This window comes from Ascaphus truei, unplaced genomic scaffold (assembly GCF_040206685.1).
Source record: "Ascaphus truei isolate aAscTru1 unplaced genomic scaffold, aAscTru1.hap1 HAP1_SCAFFOLD_1442, whole genome shotgun sequence".
NCBI lineage: Eukaryota > Metazoa > Chordata > Amphibia > Anura > Ascaphidae > Ascaphus > Ascaphus truei.
In genome coordinates, this window is record NW_027454326.1 from 27,501 (window position 1) to 47,110 (window position 19,610).

Here is a 19,610-nt window from a genome sequence, read left to right on the forward strand (position 1 = left end):
TTACCCCATATAACCCCTCCCTATAGCTCCTCCTATTACCCCATATAACTCCTCCTATTACCCCATATAACTCCTCCTATTACTCCATATAACCGCTCCCCATAACTCCTCCTATTACCCCATATAACCGCTCCCTATAACTCCTATTACCCCATATAACCGCTCCCTATAACTCCTCCTATTACCCCATATAACCCCTCCCTATTACTCCTCCTATTACCCCATATAACCCCTCCCTATAACTCCTCCTATTGCCCCATATAACCGCTCCCTATAACTCCTCCTATTACCCCACATACCCCCTCCCTATAACTCCTCCTATTGCCCCATATAACCCCTCCCTGTAACTCCTCCTATTACCCTATATACCCCCTATAACTCCTCCTATTACCCCATATATCCCCTCCCTATAACTGCTCCTATTACCCCATATTCCCCCTCCCTATACCTCCTCCTATTACCCCATATACCCCCTCCCTATAACTACTCCTATTGCCCCATATAACCGCTCCCTATAACTCCTCCTATTACCCATATAACCGCTCCCTATAACTCCTCCTATTACCCCATATACCCCCTCCCTATAACTCCTCCTATTACCCCATATAACCGCTCCCTATAACTCCTCCTATTACCTCATATAACCTCTCCCTATAACTCCTCCTATTACCCCATATAACTGCTCCCTATAACTCCTTCTATTACCCCATATAACCGCTCCCTATAACTCCTCCTATTACCCCATATAACCGCTCCCTATAACTCCTCCTATTACCCCATATAACCCCTCCCTATAACTCCTCCTGTTGCCCCACATACCCGCTCCCTATAACTCCTCCTATTACCCCATATACCCCCTCCCTATAACTCCTCCTATTACCCCATATAACCGCTCCCTATAACTCCTCCTATTACCCCATATAACCTCTCCCTATAACTCCTCCTATTACCCCATATACTCCCTCCCTATAACTCCTCCTATTCCCCCATATAACCTATCCCTATAACTCCTCCTATTACCCCATATACCCCCTCCCTATACCTCCTCCTATTACCCCATATACTCCCTCCCTATAACTCCTCCTATTACCCCATATACCCCCTCCCTATAACTCCTCCTATTACCCCATATACCCCCTCCCTATAACTCCTCCTATTACCCCATATAACCGCTCCCTATAACTCCTCCTATTACCCCCATATAACCTCTCCCTATAACTCCTCCTATTCATATACCCCCTCCCTATAACTCCTCCTATTACCCCATATAACCGCTCCCTATAACTCCTCCTATTACCCCCATATAACCTCTCCCTATAACTCCACCTATTACCCCATATACCCCCTCCCTATAACTCCTCCTATTACCCCATATAACTCCTCCCTATAACTCCTCCTATTACCCCATATAATCCCTCCCTATAACCCCTCCTATTACCCCATATAACTCCTCCCTATAACTCCTCCTATTACCCCATATAATGCCTCTCTATAACTCCTCCTATTCCCCCATAAAACCGCTCCCTATAACTCCTCCTATTACCCATATACCGCTCCCTATAACTCCTCCTATTACCCATATAACCCCTCCCTATAACTCCTCCTATTACCCCATATAACCGCTCCCTATAACTCCTCCTGTTGCCCCACATACCCGCTCCCTATAACTCCTCCTATTACCCATATACCCCCTCCCTATAACTCCTCCTATTACCCCATATAACCGCTCCCGATAACTCCTCCTATTTCCCCATATAACCTCTCCCTATAACTCCTCCTATTACCTCATATAACCGCTCCCTATATCTCTCCTAATACCCCATATAACCGCTCCCTATAACTCCTCCTATTACCCCATATAACTCCTCCCTATAACTCCTCCTATTACCCCATATAATCCCTCCCTATAACCCCTCCTATTACCCCATATAACTCCTCCCTATAACTCCTCTATTACCCCATATAATGCCTCTCTATAACTCCTCCTATTCCCCCATATAACCGCTCCCTATAACTCCTCCTATTACCCCATATAACCCCTCCCTATAACTCCTCCTATTACCCCATATAACCGCTCCCTATAACTCCTCCTGTTGCCCCACATACCCGCTCCCTATAACTCCTCCTATTACCCATATAACCTCTCCCTATAACTCCTCCTATTACCCCATATACTCCCTCCCTATAACTCCTCCTATTTCCCCATATAACCTCTCCTATAACTCCTCCTATTACCTCATATAACCGCTCCCTATATCTCCTCCTATTACCCATATAACCGCTCCCTATAACTCCTCCTATTACCCCATATAACCGCTCCCTATAACTCCTCCTATTACCCCCATATAACCTCTCCCTATAACTCCTCCTATTACCCCATATACCCCCTCCCTATAACTCCTCCTATTACCCCATATAACCGCTCCTATAACTCCTCCTATTACCCCCATATAACCTCTCCCTATAACTCCACCTATTACCCCATATACCCCCTCCTATAACTCCTCCTATTACCCCATATAACCCCTCCCTATAACTCCTCCTATTACCCCATATAGCCCCTCTCTATAACTCCTATTACCCATATACCCCCTCCCTATAACTCCTCCTATTACCCCATATAACCGCTCCCTATAACTCCTCCTATTACCCCATATAACTCCTCCCTATAACTCCTCCTATTACCCCATATAATCGCTCCCTATAACTCCTCCTATTACCCCATATAACCGCTCCATATAACTCCTCCTATTACCCATATAACCCCTCCCTATAACTCCTCCTATTACCCCATATAACCGCTCCCTATAACTCCTCCTATTACCCCATATAACCCCTCCCTATAACTCCTCCTATTGCACCATATAACCCCTCCCTATAACTCCTCCTATTACCCATATAGCCCTCCCTATAACTCTATTACCCCATATAACCTCTCCCTATAACTCCTCCTATTACCCCATATAACCCCCCCTATAACTCCTCCTATTACCCCATATAACCTCTCCCTATAACTCCTCCTATTACCCCATATAACCGCTCCCTATAACTCCTCCTATTACCCCATATAACCGCTCCCTATAACTCCTCCTATTGCCCATATAACCGCTCCCTATAACTCTCCTATTACCCCATATAACCTCTCCCTATAACTCCTCCTATTACCCCATATACCCCTCCCTATAACTCCTCCTATTACCCCATATAACCGCTCCCTATAACTCCTCCTATTACCCATATAACCCTCCCTATAACTCCTCCTATTACCCCATATACCCCCTCCCTATAACTCCTCCTGTTGCCCCATATACCCCTCCCTATAACTCCTCCTGTTGCCCCATATACCCCTCCCTATAACTCCTCCTATTACCCATATAACCCCTCCTATAACTCCTCCTATTACCCCATATACCCCCTCCCTATAACTCCTCCTATTACCCCATATACCCCTCCCTATAACTCCTCCTGTTGCCCCATATACCCCCTCCCTATAACTCCTCCTATTACCCATATAACCCCTCCCTATGAACTCCTCCTATTACCCCATATACCCCCTCCCTATAACTCCTCCTATTACCCCATATACCCCCTCCCTATAACTCCTCCTGTTGCCCCATATACCCCCTCCCTATAACTCCTCCTGTTGCCCCATATACCCCCTCCCTATAACTCCTCCTATTACCCCATATACCCCCTCCCTATAACTCCTCCTATTCCCCCATATAACCGCTCCCTATAACTCCTCCTATTACCCCATATAACCCTCCCTATAACTCCTCCTATTACCCCATATACCCCCTCCCTATAACTCCTCCTGTTGCCCCATATACCCCCTCCCTATAACTCCTCCTATTACCCCATATAACCCCTCCCTATAACTCCTCCTATTACCCCATATAACCCCTCCCTATAACTCCTCCTATTACCCATATACCCCCTCCCTATAACTCCTCCTATTACCCCATATACCCCTCCCTATAACTCCTCCTGTTGCCCCATATACCCCTCCCTATAACTCCTCTGTTGCCCCATATACCCCCTCCCTATAACTCCTCCTATTACCCCATATACCCCCTCCCTATAACTCCTCCTATTACCCCCATATAACCGCTCCCTATAACTCCTCCTATTACCCCATATAACCGCTCCCTATAACTCCTGCTGTTGCCCCATATACCCCCTCCCTATAACTCCTCCTATTACCCCCATATACCCCCTCCCTATAACTCCTCCTATTACCCCATATAACCCCTCCCTATAACTCCTCCTATTACCCCATATACCCCCTCCCTATAACTCCTCCTATTACCCCATATAACCCCTCCCTATAACTCCTCCTATTACCCATATAACCCTCCCTATAACTCCTCCTATTACCCCATATACCCCCTCCCTATAACTCCTCCTATTACCCCATATACCCCCTCCCTATAACTCCTCCTGTTGCCCCATATACCCCCTCCCTATAACTCCTCCTGTTGCCCCATATACCCCCTCCCTATAACTCCTCCTATTACCCCATATACCCCCTCCCTATAACTCCTCCTATTACCCCCATATAACCGCTCCCTATAACTCCTCCTATTACCCCATATACCCCTCCCTATAACTCCTCCTGTTGCCCCATATACCCCCTCCCTATAACTCCTCCTATTACCCCATATAACCCCTCCCTATAACTCCTCCTATTACCCATATAACCTGTCCCTATAACTCCTCCTATTACCACCATATAACCCCTCCCTATAACTCCTGCTGTTGCCCCATATACCCCCTCCCTATAACTCCTCCTGTTGCCCCCATACCCCCCTCTCTCTCTCTCAGATGCCAGTTGGAGGGGTGTAAGTCCCCGCAGGACGGGGACAGTGCGATCCGGGGGGCTCTGAGTCTCTAGAGATGGCTGTGAACAGTATTTACTTTACGCGGGAGGAGGGTGAGTGAGGGAGACCTTACATACACAGGGCGGGGGGGGGGGGGGGGGAGACCTTACATACACGGGGGGGGGAGGGAGACCTTACATACACAGGCGGGGGGGGGGGACCTTACATACACGGGGGGGGGAGGGAGACCTTACATACACAGGGGGGGGAGACCTTACATACACAGGGCGGGGGGGGGGGGGGAGACCTTACATACACAGGGCGGGGGGGGGGGGGGGGGAGACCTTACATACACGGGGGGGGAGGGAGACCTTACATACACAGGGGGGGGGGAGACCTTACATACACAGGGCGGGGGGGGGGGGGAGACCTTACATACACGGGGGGGGGAGGGAGACCCTTACATACACAGGGGGGGGGGAGACCTTACATACACAGGGGGGGGGGGGGAGACCTTACATACACAGGGGGGGAGGAGGGAGACCTTACATACACAGGGTGGGGGAGGGAGACCTTACATACACAGGGGGGGGGAGGGGAGACCTTACATACACGGGGGGGGGAGGGAGACCTTACATACACAGGGGGGGGGGGAGACCTTACATACACAGGGGGGGGGGGAGACCTTACATACACAGGGGGGGGGGGGGAGACCTTACATACACAGGGGGGGGGGGGAGACCTTACATACACGGGGGGGGGAGGGAGACCTTACATACACAGGGGGGGGGGGAGACCTTACATACACAGGGGGGGAGGGAGACCTTACATACACAGGGGGGGGGAGGGAGACCTTACATACACAGGGGGGGAGGGAGACCTTACATACACAGGGGGGGGAGGGAGACCTTACATACACAGGGGGGGGGAGGGAGACCTCATACACAGGGGGGGAGGGAGACCTACATACACAGGGGGGGAGGGAGACCTTACATACACAGGGGGGGGGAGGGAGACCTTACATACACAGGGGGGGAGGGAGACCTTACATACACAGGGGGGGGGAGGGAGACCTTACATACACAGGGGGGGGAGGGAGACCTTACATACACAGGGGGGGAGGAGACCTTACATACACAGGGGGGGAGGGAGACCTTACATACACAGGGGGGGGGGAGACCTTACATACACAGGGGGGGGGAGGGAGACCTTACATACACAGGGGGGGGAGGGAGACCTTACATACACAGGGGGGGGGGAGGGAGACCTTACATACACAGGGGGGGGGGGGGAGGGAGACCTTACATACACAGGGGGGGGAGGGAGACCTTACATACACAGGGGGGGGAGGGAGACCTTACATACACAGGGGGGGGAGGGAGACCTTACATACACAGGGGGGGGGGGAGGAGACCTTACATACACAGGGGGGGGAGGGAGACCTTACATACACAGGGGGGGAGGGTGACCTTACATACACAGGGGGGGGAGGGAGACCTTACATACACAGGGGGGGGGGAGGGAGACCTTACATACACAGGGGGGGGGGGAGGGAGACCTTACATACACAGGGGGGGAGGGAGACCTTACATACACAGGGGGGGAGGGAGACCTTACATACACAGGGGGGGAGGGAGACCTTACATACACAGGGGGGGGGAGGGAGACCTTACATACACAGGGGGGGAGGGAGACCTTACATACACAGGGGGGGGGAGGGAGACCTTACATACACAGGGGGGGGGGAGGGAGACCTTACATACACAGGGGGGGGGAGGGAGACCTTACATACACAGGGGGGGAGGGAGACCTTACATACACAGGGGGGGAGGGAGACCTTACATACACAGGGGGGAGGGAGACCTTACATACACAGGGGGGGGAGGGAGACCTTACATACACAGGGGGGGGGAGGGAGACCTTACATACACAGGGGGGGAGGGAGACCTTACATACACAGAGGGGGGAGGGAGACTTACATACACAGGGGGGGGAGGGAGACCTTACATACACAGGGGGGGGAGGGAGACCTTACATACACAGGGTGGGGGAGGGAGACCTTACATACACAGGGGGGGAGGGAGACCTTACATACACAGGGGGGGGAGGGAGACCTTACATACACAGGGGGGGGAGGGAGACCTTACATACACAGGGGGGGGGGAGGGAGACCTTACATACACAGGGGGGGGGGGAGACCTTACATACACAGGGGGGGGAGGGAGACCTTACATACACAGGGGGGGGGAGGGAGACCTTACATACACAGGGGGGGGAGGGAGACCTTACATACACAGGGGGGGAGGAGGGAGACCTTACATACACAGGGGGGGGAGGGAGACCTTGCATACACAGGGGGGGGGGAGGGAGACCTTACATACACAGGGGGGGAGGGAGACCTTACATACACAGGGGGGGGGAGGGAGACCTTACATACACAGGGGGGGGAGGGAGACCTTACATACACAGGGGGGGGGAGGGAGACCTTACATACACAGGGGTATGTGATGTGTCACACTGTGATACTGTGTTGTTGTGTGGCAGTGTGTAATGTGTGTGTGTAGTTGCAGTGTGCGAGTTCTGGGTCGCGGTGTGTGATGCTGTGTTGTGTGGCAGTGTGTAATGTGTGTGTGTAGTTGCAGTGTGCGAGTTCTGGTCGCGGTGTGTGATGTGTCACACTGTGATGCTGTGTTGTTGTGTGGCAGTGTGTAATGTGTGTGTGTTGTCGTAGTGTGCGAGTTCTGGGTCGCGGTGTGTGATGCTGTGTTGTTGTGTCACAGTGTGCGAGTTCTGGGTCGCGGTGTGTAATGCTGTGTTGTTGTGTGGCAGTGTGTAATGTGTGTGTGTTGTCGCAGTGTGCGAGTTCTGGGTCGCGGTGTGTGATGCTGTGTTGTTGTGTCACAGTGTGCGAGTTCTGGGTCACGGTGTGTGATGTGTCACACTGTGATGCTGTGTTGTTGTGTGGCAGTGTGTAATGTGTGTGTGTTTTCGCAGTGTGCGAGTTCTGGGTCGCGGTTGTCACGGTAGCTTGTGACAGGCTGTAATTTACACCAAAACTATATATAAATATATATATACCTGGGTTTGAACTGGGACGAGACTTAGATATGATAAAATATAATTTATTCCTTGATAAAGGTGAACACACAAAAAATGTACAAATAACAGCAAAATATGGACACTTACTTAAAAGATGAAAATAATGAAATCAGTCCCCGCTGGACTGGCAGTTTCATGCAGCGCTCTCCCTCATGCCAAGACATTGCATGGTATTTCCTCTCCGCAATCAGGCAGCAATTCCGGTGATATCAGGTAACCATATCAGCAAACGCAGGCCAAGACAGACAATGAAGACTAACAAAGGATATATGGGGAACAGCAGTTTATATACCTTTTGACCCTCTATCCTTAACCTGAAGTACCTGTGATTGGTGGTCAATTATCTCCAGCCAATCTTTGATGGGGGGACACATTTTAGGACAGGCCCCCCTGCTAGCTGGCACATGCGCAGTAGAACTCTGGGGTCTCCTTTCTGTAGCCCCCCATAGGCAAATGGAATGCCAGCCAGTCTACCCATCTGGATCTCTAGCAAGATAACCTTTGTTGGAAGGTGATAACTGGGACACTTGGAGACTGCTCTGGTTTGAGCTTCCACCGCCCTTAAATCATCAGGGAGGGTGACAAGACCCCTTGAACAATACTTAAATCCTAGACATTGGGGCGCCTCTAGGGCCATCTGCTATCCTGGTAGGCAAAGGAATTCCTCTGAGTCTTTGTCCATACCTTGGGACACAGTATTAAACATAAAACATAAACGTATTAAAATATCCGGTTATAACGGGTTAAATCACATTTCTGGACCTCAGCCCAGTTAACCCCTTGTAGCCCTGGTGAGGTTAAAAGGTGGCCAATTGGGGTTTAACCCCTTTAATCCCGGGCCAAATCCTCTCCATCGTCACAGCGGTGTGTGATGCTGTGTTGTTGTGTCGCAGTGTGCGAATTCTGGGTCACGGTGTGTGATGTGTCACACTGTGATGCTGTGTTGTTGTGTGGCAGTGTGTAATGTGTGTGTGTTGTCGCAGTGTGCGAGTTCTGGGTCATGGTGTGGGATATGTCACACTGTAATGCTGTGTGTGTTGTCGCAGTGTGCAAGTTCTGGGTCACGGTGTGTGATGCTGTGTTGTTGTGTGGCAGTGTGTAATGTGTGTGTGTTGTCGCAGTGTGCGATTTCTGGGTTGCGGTGTGTGATGCTGTGTTGTTGTGTCGCAGTGTGCGAGTTCTGGGTCGCGGTGTGTGATGTATCACACTGTGTGATGCTGTGTTGTTGTGTGGCAGTGTGTAATGTGTGTGTGTTGTCGCAGTGTGCGAGTTCTGGGTTGCTGTGTGTGATGCTGTGTTGCGTGGCAGTGTGTAATGTGTGTGTGTAGTTGCAGTGTGCGCGTTCTGGGTCGTGGTGTGGGATTTGTCACACTGTGATGCTGTGTTGTTGTGTGGCAGTGTGTAATATGTGTGTGTAGTTGCAGTGTGCAAGTTCTGGGTTGCTGTGTGTGATGCTGTGTTGTTGTGTGGCAGTGTGTAATGTGTGTGTGTGTGTAGTTGCAGTGTGCGAGTTCTGGGTTGCGGTGTGTGATGTCATACTGATGCTGTGTTGTTGTGTGGCAGTGTGTAATGTGTGTGTGTGTGTAGTTGCAGTGTGCGAGTTCTGGGTCACGGTGTGTGATGTGTCACACTGTGATGCTGTGTTGTTGTGTGGCAGTGTGTAATGTGTGTGTGTTGTCACAGTGTGCGAGTTCTGGGTCGCGGTGTGTGATGCTGTGTTGTTGTGTCGCAGAGTGCGAGTTCTGGGTCGTGGTGTGGGATGTGTCACACTGTGATGCTGTGTTTTTGTGTGGCAATGTGTAATGTGTGTGTGTTGTCGCAGTGTGCGAGTTCTGGGTCATGGTGTGGGATATGTCACACTGTAATGCTGTGTTGTTGTGTGGCAATGTGTAATGTGTGTGTGTAGTTGCAGTGTGCGAGTTCTGGGTCGCGGTGTGTAATGCTGTGTTGTTGTGTGGCAGTGTGTAATGTGTGTGTGTTGTCACAGTGTGCGAGTTCTGGGTCGCGGTGTGTGATGCTGTGTTGTTGTGTCGCAGAGTGCGAGTTCTGGGTCGTGGTGTGGGATGTGTCACACTGTGATGCTGTGTTGTTGTGTGGCAGTGTGTAATGTGTGTGTTGTCGCAGAGTGCGAGTTCTGGGTCACGGTGTGTGATGTGTCACACTGTGATGCTGTGTTGTTGTGTGGCAGTGTGTAATGTGTGTGTAGTTGCAGTGTGCTAGTTCTGGGCCGCGGTGTGTGATGTGTCAAATTGTGATGCTGTGTTGTTGTGTGGCAGTGTGTGATTGTGTGTGTAGTTGCAGTGTGCGAGTTCTGGGTCGTGGTGTGTGATGTGTCACACTGTGATGCTGTGTTGTTGTGTGGCAGTGTGTAATGTGTGTGTGTTTTCGCAGTGTGCGAGTTCTGGGTCGCGGTGTGTGATGCTGTGTTGTTGTGTCGCAGTGTGCGAATTCTGGGTCACGGTGTGTGATGTGTCACACTGTGATGCTGTGTTGTTGTGTGGCAGTGTGTAATGTGTGTGTGTTGTCGCAGTGTGCGAGTTCTGGGTCATGGTGTGGGATATGTCACACTGTAATGCTGTGTTGTTGTGTGGCAGTGTGTAATGTGTGTGTGTTGTCGCAGTGTGCGAGTTCTGGGTCGCGGTGTGTGATGCTGTGTTGTTGTGTGGCAGTGTGTAATGTGTGTGTTGTCGCAGTGTGCGAGTTCTGGGTCGCGGTGTGTGATGCTGTGTTTGTTGTATGGCAGTGTTTAATGTGTGTGTGTGTAGTTGCAGTGTGCGAGTTCTGGGTTGCGGTGTGTGATGCTATGTTGTTGTGTGTCGCAGTGTGCGAGTTCTGGGTCGCGGTGTGTGATGTATCACACTGTGTGATGCTGTGTTGTTGTGTGGCAGTGTGTAATGTGTGTGTGTTGTCGCAGTGTGCGAGTTCTGGGTCGCGGTGTGTGATGTATCACACTGTGTGATGCTGTGTTATTGTGTGGCAGTGTGTAATGTGTGTGTGTTGTCGCAGTGTGCGAGTTTTGGGTCGCGGTGTGTGATGCTGTGTTGTTGTGTTGCAGTGTGCGAGTTCTGGGTCGCGGTGTGTGATGCTGTGTTGTTGTGTGGCAGTGTGTAATGTGTGTGTGTTGTCGCAGTGTGCGAGTTCTGGGTCGCGGTGTGTGATGCTGTGTTGTTGTGTCGCAGTGTGCGAGTTCTGGGTCGCGGTGTGTGATGCTGTGTTGTTGTGTGGCAGTGTGTAATGTGTGTGTGTTGTCGCAGTGTGCGAGTTCTGGGTCGAGGTGTGTGATGTGTCACACTGTGTGATGCTGTGTTGTTGTGTGGCAGTGTGTAATGTGTGTGTGTTGTCGCAGTGTGCGAGTTCTGGGTCACGGTGTGTGATGTGTCACACTGTGTGATGCTGTGTTGTTGTGTGGCAGTGTGTAATGTGTGTGTGTTGTCGCAGTGTGCGAGTTCTGGGTCACGGTGTGTGATGTGTCACACTGTGTGATGCTGTGTTGTTGTGTGGCAGTGTGTAATGTGTGTGTGTTGTCGCAGTGTGCGAGTTCTGGGTCACGGTGTGTGATGTGTCACACTGTGTGATGCTGTGTTGTTGTGTGGCAGTGTGTAATGTGTGTGTGTTGTCGCAGTGTGCGAGTTCTGGGTCGCGGTGTGTGATGCTGTGTTGTTGTGTCGCAGTGTGCGAGTTCTGGGTCGCGGTGTGTATTGCTATGTTGTACTGTGGCAGTGTGTAATGTGTGTGTTGTCGCAGTGTGCGAGTTCTGGGTCGCGGTGTGTGATGCTGTCTTGTTGTGTGGCAGTGTGTAATGTGTGTGTGTTGTCGCAGTGTGCGAGTTCTGGGTCGCGGTTTGTGATGCTGTGTTGTTGTGTGGCAGTGTGTAATGTGTGTGTGTTGTCGCAGTGTGCGAGTTCTGGGTCGCGGTGTGTGATGTATCACACTGTGTGATGCTGTGTTGTTGTGTGGCAGTGTGTAATGTGTGTGTGTTGTCGCAGTGTGCGAGTTCTGGGTCGCGGTGTGTGATGCTGTGTTGTTGTGTCGCAGTGTGCGAGTTCTGGGTCGCGGTGTGTGATGCTGTGTTGTTGTGTGGCAGTGTGTAATGTGTGTGTGTTGTCGCAGTGTGCGAGTTCTGGGTCGCGGTGTGTGATGCTGTGTTGTTGTGTGGCAGTGTGCGAGTTCTGGGTCGCGGTGTGTGATGCTGTGTTGTTGTGTGGCAGTGTGTAATGTGTGTGTGTTGTCGCAGTGTGCGAGTTCTGGGTCGCGGTGTGTGATGCTGTGTTGTTGTGTGGCAGTGTGTAATGTGTGTGTGTTGTCGCAGTGTGCGAGTTCTGGGTCGCGGTGTGTGATGCTGTGTTGTTGTGTGGCAGTGTGTAATGTGTGTGTGTTGTCGCAGTGTGCGAGTTCTGGGTCGCGGTGTGTAATGTGTGTGTGTTGTCGCAGTGTGCGTGTTCTGGGTCGCGATGTGTGATGCTGTGTTGTTGTGTGGCAGTGTGTGATGCTGTGTTGTTGTGTCGCAGTGTGCGAGTTCTGGGTCGCGGTGTGTGATGCTGTGTTGTTGTGTGGCAGTGTGTAATGTGTGTGTGTTGTCGCAGTGTGCGAGTTCTGGGTCGCGGTGTGTGATGCTGTCTTGTTGTGTCGCAGTGTGTGATGCTGTGTTGTTGTGTCGCAGTGTGCGAGTTCTGGGTCGCGGTGTGTGATGCTGTGTTGTTGTGTCGCAGTGTGCGAGTTCTGGGTCGCGGTGTGTGATGCTGTGTTGTTGTGTGGCAGTGTGTAATGTGTGTGTGTTGTCGCAGTGTGCGAGTTCTGGGTCGCGGTGCAGAGGACGGAGGCTGCGGACAGATGCTCTCTGCGGGGATCGTACATCCTGAGAGCCGACGCCGACTGTCTGATCCTGAAGGATCCCCACACTAAGGACGCCCGACTCTCCTGGCCATACAGGCTGCTGCGCAGATACGGGCGAGACAAGGTGAGGAGGGGGGCGAGGAAGGGTGGGGCAGACAGGCTGCAAGGTGAGAGGGTGAGAGTGAGACAAGGTGAGGAGGGGGGCGAGGAAGGGAGGGGCAGACATGCTGCAAGGTGAGAGGGTGAGAGGGTGAGGGTGAGAGCGAGACAAGGTGAGGAGGGGGCGAGGAAGGGAGAGGCAGACAGGCTGCAGGGTGAGAGTGAGGGTGAGACAAGGTGAGGAGGGGGCGAGGAAGGGAGCGGCAGACAGGCTGCAAGGTGAGAGGGTGAGAGTGAGGGTGAGACAAGGTGAGGAGGGGGGCGAGGAAGGGACGGCAGACAGGCTGCAGGGTGAGAGTGAGGGTGAGACAAGGTGAGGAGGGGGCGAGGAAGGGAGCGGCAGACAGGCTGCAAGGTGAGAGGGTGAGAGTGAGGGTGAGACAAGGTGAGGAGGGGGGCGAGGAAGGGAGAGGCAGACAGGCTGCAAGGTGAGAGGGTGAGAGTGAGGGTGAGACAAGGTGAGGAGGGGGCGAGGAAGGGAGCGGCAGACAGGCTGCAAGGTGAGAGAGTGAGGGTGAGACAAGGTGAGGAGGGGGGCGAGGAAAGGAGCGGCAGACAGGCTGCAAGGTGAGAGGGTGAGAGTGAGGGTGAGACAAGGTGAGGAGGGGGGCGAGGAAAGGAGGGGCAGAGAGGCTGCAAGGTGAGAGAGTGAGGGTGAGACAAGGTGAGGAGGGGGGCGAGGAAGGGAGAGGCAGACAGGCTGCAAGGTGAGAGAGTGAGAATGAGAGCGAGACAAGGTGAGAGGACGAGAAGGTGAGACGTGGGGGAGGGAGAGACGAGGTGAGAGGACGAGACAGCAGGAGAAGGAGAGGTAAGGTGAGTAGTGAGATACAGTGAGAGAGGGTAAGGCAGCGGGTTAGTGTGGGTGAGACTTTTGGTATGAGGATAAGTCAAGGTTAGATACCAGTTGAGAGAGGGTGAGACAAGGTGAGGAGGGGGGCGAGGAAGGGAGAGGCAGACAGGCTGCAAGGTGAGAGGGTGAGGGTGAGACAAGGTGAGGAGGGGGGCGAGGAAAGGAGGGGCAGACAGGCTGCAAGGTGAGAGGGTGAGAGGGTGAGGGTGAGACAAGGTGAGGAGGGGGGCGAGGAAAGGAGGGGCAGACAGGCTGCAAGGTGAGAGGGTGAGAGTGAGGGTGAGACAAGGTGAGGAGGGGGGCGAGGAAAGGAGGGGCAGACAGGCTGCAAGGTGAGAGGGTGAGAGGGTGAGGGTGAGACAAGGTGAGGAGGGGGGCGAGGAAAGGAGGGGCAGACAGGCTGCAAGGTGAGAGGGTGAGAGTGAGGGTGAGACAAGGTGAGGAGGGGGGCGAGGAAGGGAGAGGCAGACAGGCTGCAAGGTGAGAGGGTGAGAGTGAGACAAGGTGAGGAGGGGGGCGAGGAAGGGAGGGGCAGACATGCTGCAAGGTGAGAGGGTGAGAGGGTGAGGGTGAGAGCGAGACAAGGTGAGGAGGGGGCGAGGAAGGGAGAGGCAGACAGGCTGCAGGGTGAGAGTGAGGGTGAGACAAGGTGAGGAGGGGGCGAGGAAGGGAGCGGCAGACAGGCTGCAAGGTGAGAGGGTGAGAGTGAGGGTGAGACAAGGTGAGGAGGGGGGCGAGGAAGGGACGGCAGACAGGCTGCAAGGTGAGAGGGTGAGAGTGAGGGTGAGACAAGGTGAGGAGGGGGGCGAGGAAGGGAGAGGCAGACAGGCTGCAAGGTGAGAGGGTGAGAGTGAGGGTGAGACAAGGTGAGGAGGGGGCGAGGAAGGGAGCGGCAGACAGGCTGCAAGGTGAGAGGGTGAGAGTGAGGGTGAGACAAGGTGAGGAGGGGGGCGAGGAAAGGAGCGGCAGACAGGCTGCAAGGTGAGAGGGTGAGAGTGAGGGTGAGACAAGGTGAGGAGGGGGGCGAGGAAAGGAGGGGCAGAGAGGCTGCAAGGTGAGAGAGTGAGGGTGAGACAAGGTGAGGAGGGGGGCGAGGAAAGGAGCGGCAGACAGGCTGCAAGGTGAGAGGGTGAGAGTGAGACAAGGTGAGGAGGGGGGCGAGGAAAGGAGGGGCAGACAGGCTGCAAGGTGAGAGAGTGAGAATGAGAGCGAGACAAGGTGAGAGGACGAGAAGGTGAGACGTGGGGGAGGGAGAGACGAGGTGAGAGGACGAGACAGCAGGAGAAGGAGAGGTAAGGTGAGTAGTGAGATACAGTGAGAGAGGGTAAGGCAGCGGGTTAGTGTGGGTGAGACTTTTGGTATGAGGATAAGTCAAGGTTAGATACCAGTTGAGAGAGGGTGAGACAAGGTGAGGAGGGGGGCGAGGAAGGGAGAGGCAGACAGGCTGCAAGGTGAGAGGGTGAGGGTGAGACAAGGTGAGGAGGGGGGCGAGGAAAGGAGGGGCAGACAGGCTGCAAGGTGAGAGGGTGAGGGTGAGACAAGGTGAGGAGGGGGGCGAGGAAAGGAGGGGCAGACAGGCTGCAAGGTGAGAGGGTGAGAGTGAGGGTGAGACAAGGTGAGGAGGGGGGCGAGGAAGGGAGAGGCAGACAGGCTGCAAGGTGAAAGAGTGAGGGTGAAACAAGGTGAGGAGGGGGCGAGGAAGGGAGTGGCAGACAGGCTGCAAGGTGAGAGAGTGAGGGTGAGGGTGAGACAAGGTGAGGAGGGGGACGAGGAAGGGAGAGGCAGACAGGCTGCAAGGTGAGAGGGTGAGAGGGTGAGGGTGGGACAAGGTGAGGAGGGGGGCGAGGAAGGGAGAGGCAGACAGGCTGCAAGGTGAGAGGGTGAGAGTGAGGGTGAGACAAGGTGAGGAGGGGGGCGAGGAAGGGAGAGGCAGACAGGCTGCAAGGTGAGAGGGTGAGAGCGAGACAAGGTGAGGAGGGGGGCGAGGAAGGGACGGCAGACAGGCTGCAAGGTGAGAGGGTGAGAGTGAGGGTGAGAGCGAGACAAGGTGAGGAGGGGGGCGAGGAAAGGAGGGGCATACAGGCTGCAAGGTGAGAGGATGAGAGTGAGGGTGAGACAAGGTGAGGAGGGGGCGAGGAAGGGTGGGGCAGACAGGCTGCAAGGTGAGAGGGTGAGAGTGAGACAAGGTGAGGAGGGGGGCGAGGAAGGGTGGGGCAGACAGGCTGCAAGGTGAGAGGGTGAGAGTGAGGGTGAGACAAGGTGAGGAGGGGGCGAGGAAGGGAGAGGCAGACAGGCTGCAAGGTGAGAGGGTGAGAATGAGGGTGAGACAAGGTGAGGAGGGGGCGAGGAAGTGAGGGGCAGACAGGCTGCAAGGTGAGAGAGTGAGGGTGAGACAAGGTGAGGAGGGGGCGAGGAAGGGAGCGGCAGACAGGCTGCAAGGTGAGAGGGTGAGAGTGAGGGTGTGACAAGGTGAGGAGGGGGCGAGGAAAGGACGGCAGACAGGCTGCAAGGTGAGAGGGTGAGAGTGAGGGTGAGACAAGGTGAGGAGGGGGGCGAGGAAGGGACGGCAGACAGGCTGCAAGGTGAGAGGGTGAAAGTGAGGGTGAGACAAGGTGAGGAGGGGGGCGAGGAAGGGACGGCAGACAGGCTGCAAGGTGAGAGGGTGAGAGTGAGGATGAGACAAGGTGAGGAGGGGGCGAGGAAGGGAGCGGCAGACAGGCTGCAAGGTGAGAGGGTGAGAGTGAGGGTGAGACAAGGTGAGGAGGGGGCGAGGAAGGGAGCGGCAGACAGGCTGCAAGGTGAGAGAGTGAGGGTGAGACAAGGTGAGGAGGGGGGCGAGGAAAGGAGCGGCAGACAGGCTGCAAGGTGAGAGGGTGAGAGTGAGACAAGGTGAGGAGGGGGCGAGGAAAGGAGGGGCAGAGAGGCTGCAAGGTGAGAGGGTGAGAGTGAGAGCGAGACAAGGTGAGAGGACGAGAAGGTGAGACGTGGGGGAGGGAGAGACGAGGTGAGAGGACGAGACAGCAGGAGAAGGAGAGGTAAGGTGAGTAGTGAGATACAGTGAGAGAGGGTAAGGCAGCGGGTTAGTGTGGGTGAGACTTTTGGTATGAGGATAAGTCAAGGTTAGATACCAGTTGAGAGAGGGTGAGACAAGGTGAGGAGGGGGGCGAGGAAGGGAGAGGCAGACAGGCTGCAAGGTGAGAGGGTGAGGGTGAGACAAGGTGAGGAGGGGGGCGAGGAAAGGAGGGGCAGACAGGCTGCAAGGTGAGAGGGTGAGGGTGAGACAAGGTGAGGAGGGGGGCGAGGAAAGGAGGGGCAGACAGGCTGCAAGGTGAGAGGGTGAGAGTGAGGGTGAGACAAGGTGAGGAGGGGGGCGAGGAAGGGAGAGGCAGACAGGCTGCAAGGTGAAAGAGTGAGGGTGAAACAAGGTGAGGAGGGGGCGAGGAAGGGAGTGGCAGACAGGCTGCAAGGTGAGAGAGTGAGGGTGAGGGTGAGACAAGGTGAGGAGGGGGACGAGGAAGGGAGAGGCAGACAGGCTGCAAGGTGAGAGGGTGAGAGGGTGAGGGTGGGACAAGGTGAGGAGGGGGGCGAGGAAGGGAGAGGCAGACAGGCTGCAAGGTGAGAGGGTGAGAGTGAGGGTGAGACAAGGTGAGGAGGGGGGCGAGGAAGGGAGAGGCAGACAGGCTGCAAGGTGAGAGGGTGAGAGCGAGACAAGGTGAGGAGGGGGGCGAGGAAGGGACGGCAGACAGGCTGCAAGGTGAGAGGGTGAGAGTGAGGGTGAGAGCGAGACAAGGTGAGGAGGGGGGCGAGGAAAGGAGGGGCATACAGGCTGCAAGGTGAGAGGATGAGAGTGAGGGTGAGACAAGGTGAGGAGGGGGCGAGGAAGGGTGGGGCAGACAGGCTGCAAGGTGAGAGGGTGAGAGTGAGACAAGGTGAGGAGGGGGGCGAGGAAGGGTGGGGCAGACAGGCTGCAAGGTGAGAGGGTGAGAGTGAGGGTGAGACAAGGTGAGGAGGGGGCGAGGAAGGGAGAGGCAGACAGGCTGCAAGGTGAGAGGGTGAGAATGAGGGTGAGACAAGGTGAGGAGGGGGCGAGGAAGTGAGGGGCAGACAGGCTGCAAGGTGAGAGAGTGAGGGTGAGACAAGGTGAGGAGGGGGCGAGGAAGGGAGCGGCAGACAGGCTGCAAGGTGAGAGGGTGAGAGTGAGGGTGTGACAAGGTGAGGAGGGGGCGAGGAAAGGACGGCAGACAGGCTGCAAGGTGAGAGGGTGAGAGTGAGGGTGAGACAAGGTGAGGAGGGGGGCGAGGAAGGGACGGCAGACAGGCTGCAAGGTGAGAGGGTGAAAGTGAGGGTGAGACAAGGTGAGGAGGGGGGCGAGGAAGGGACGGCAGACAGGCTGCAAGGTGAGAGGGTGAGAGTGAGGATGAGACAAGGTGAGGAGGGGGCGAGGAAGGGAGCGGCAGACAGGCTGCAAGGTGAGAGGGTGAGAGTGAGGGTGAGACAAGGTGAGGAGGGGGCGAGGAAGGGAGCGGCAGACAGGCTGCAAGGTGAGAGAGTGAGGGTGAGACAAGGTGAGGAGGGGGGCGAGGAAAGGAGCGGCAGACAGGCTGCAAGGTGAGAGGGTGAGAGTGAGACAAGGTGAGGAGGGGGGCGAGGAAAGGAGGGGCAGAGAGGCTGCAAGGTGAGAGGGTGAGAGTGAGAGCGAGACAAGGTGAGAGGACGAGAAGGTGAGACGTGGGGGAGGGAGAGACGAGGTGAGAGGACGAGACAGCAGGAGAAGGAGAGGTAAGGTGAGTAGTGAGATACAGTGAGAGAGGGTAAGGCAGCGGGTTAGTGTAGGTGAGACTTTTGGTATGAGGATAAGTCAAGGTTAGATACCAGTTGAGAGAGGGTGAGACAAGGTGAGGAGGGGGGCGAGGAAGGGAGAGGCAGACAGGCTGCAAGGTGAGAGGGTGAGGGTGAGACAAGGTGAGGAGGGGGGCGAGGAAGGGAGAGGCAGACAGGCTGCAAGGTGAGAGGGTGAGGGTGAGACAAGGTGAGGAGGGGGGCGAGGAAAGGAGGGGCAGACAGGCTGCAAGGTGAGAGGGTGAGAGGGTGAGGGTGAGACAAGGTGAGGAGGGGGGCGAGGAAAGGAGGGGCAGACAGGCTGCAAGGTGAGAGGGTGAGAGTGAGACAAGGTGAGGAGGGGGCGAGGAAGGGAGGGGCAGACAGGCTGCTGCGCAGATACGGGCGAGACAAGGTGAGGAGGGGGGCGAGGAAGGGTGGGGCAGACAGGCTGCAAGGTGAGAGGGTGAGAGTGAGACAAGGTGAGGAGGGGGCGAGGAAGGGAGGGGCAGACATGCTGCAAGGTGAGAGGGTGAGAGGGTGAGGGTGAGAGCGAGACAAGGTGAGGAGGGGGCGAGGAAGGGAGAGGCAGACAGGCTGCAGGGTGAGAGTGAGGGTGAGACAAGGTGAGGAGGGGGCGAGGAAGGGAGCGGCAGACAGGCTGCAAGGTGAGAGGGTGAGAGTGAGGGTGAGACAAGGTGAGGAGGGGGGCGAGGAAGGGACGGCAGACAGGCTGCAAGGTGAGAGGGTGAAAGTGAGGGTGAGACAAGGTGAGGAGGGGGGCGAGGAAAGGAGAGGCAGACAGGCTGCAAGGTGAGAGGGTGAGAGTGAGGGTGAGACAAGGTGAGGAGGGGGGCGAGGAAGGGAGAGGCAGACAGGCTGCAAGGTGAGAGGGTGAGAGTGAGGGTGAGACAAGGTGAGGAGGGGGCGAGGAAGGGAGCGGCAGACAGGCTGCAAGGTGAGAGAGTGAGGGTGAGACAAGGTGAGGAGGGGGGCGAGGAAAGGAGCGGCAGACAGGCTGCAAGGTG

General features: G+C 55.1%; 1 protein-coding gene across 1 annotated transcript in view; it reads left to right on the top strand.

The window, feature by feature from the left end:
- The window catches only part of LOC142475939 (docking protein 1-like), a 53,293-nt gene that overhangs the window by 23,687 nt on the left and 9,996 nt on the right, over nucleotides 1–19,610 (top strand). Inside the window, exons 3-4 of the mRNA XM_075581603.1 lie at nucleotides 4,856–4,933; nucleotides 12,704–12,876. Of these exons, the coding sequence (XP_075437718.1) occupies nucleotides 4,856–4,933; nucleotides 12,704–12,876 (251 nt within the window). The remainder of the gene's footprint in view (nucleotides 1–4,855; nucleotides 4,934–12,703; nucleotides 12,877–19,610) is intronic.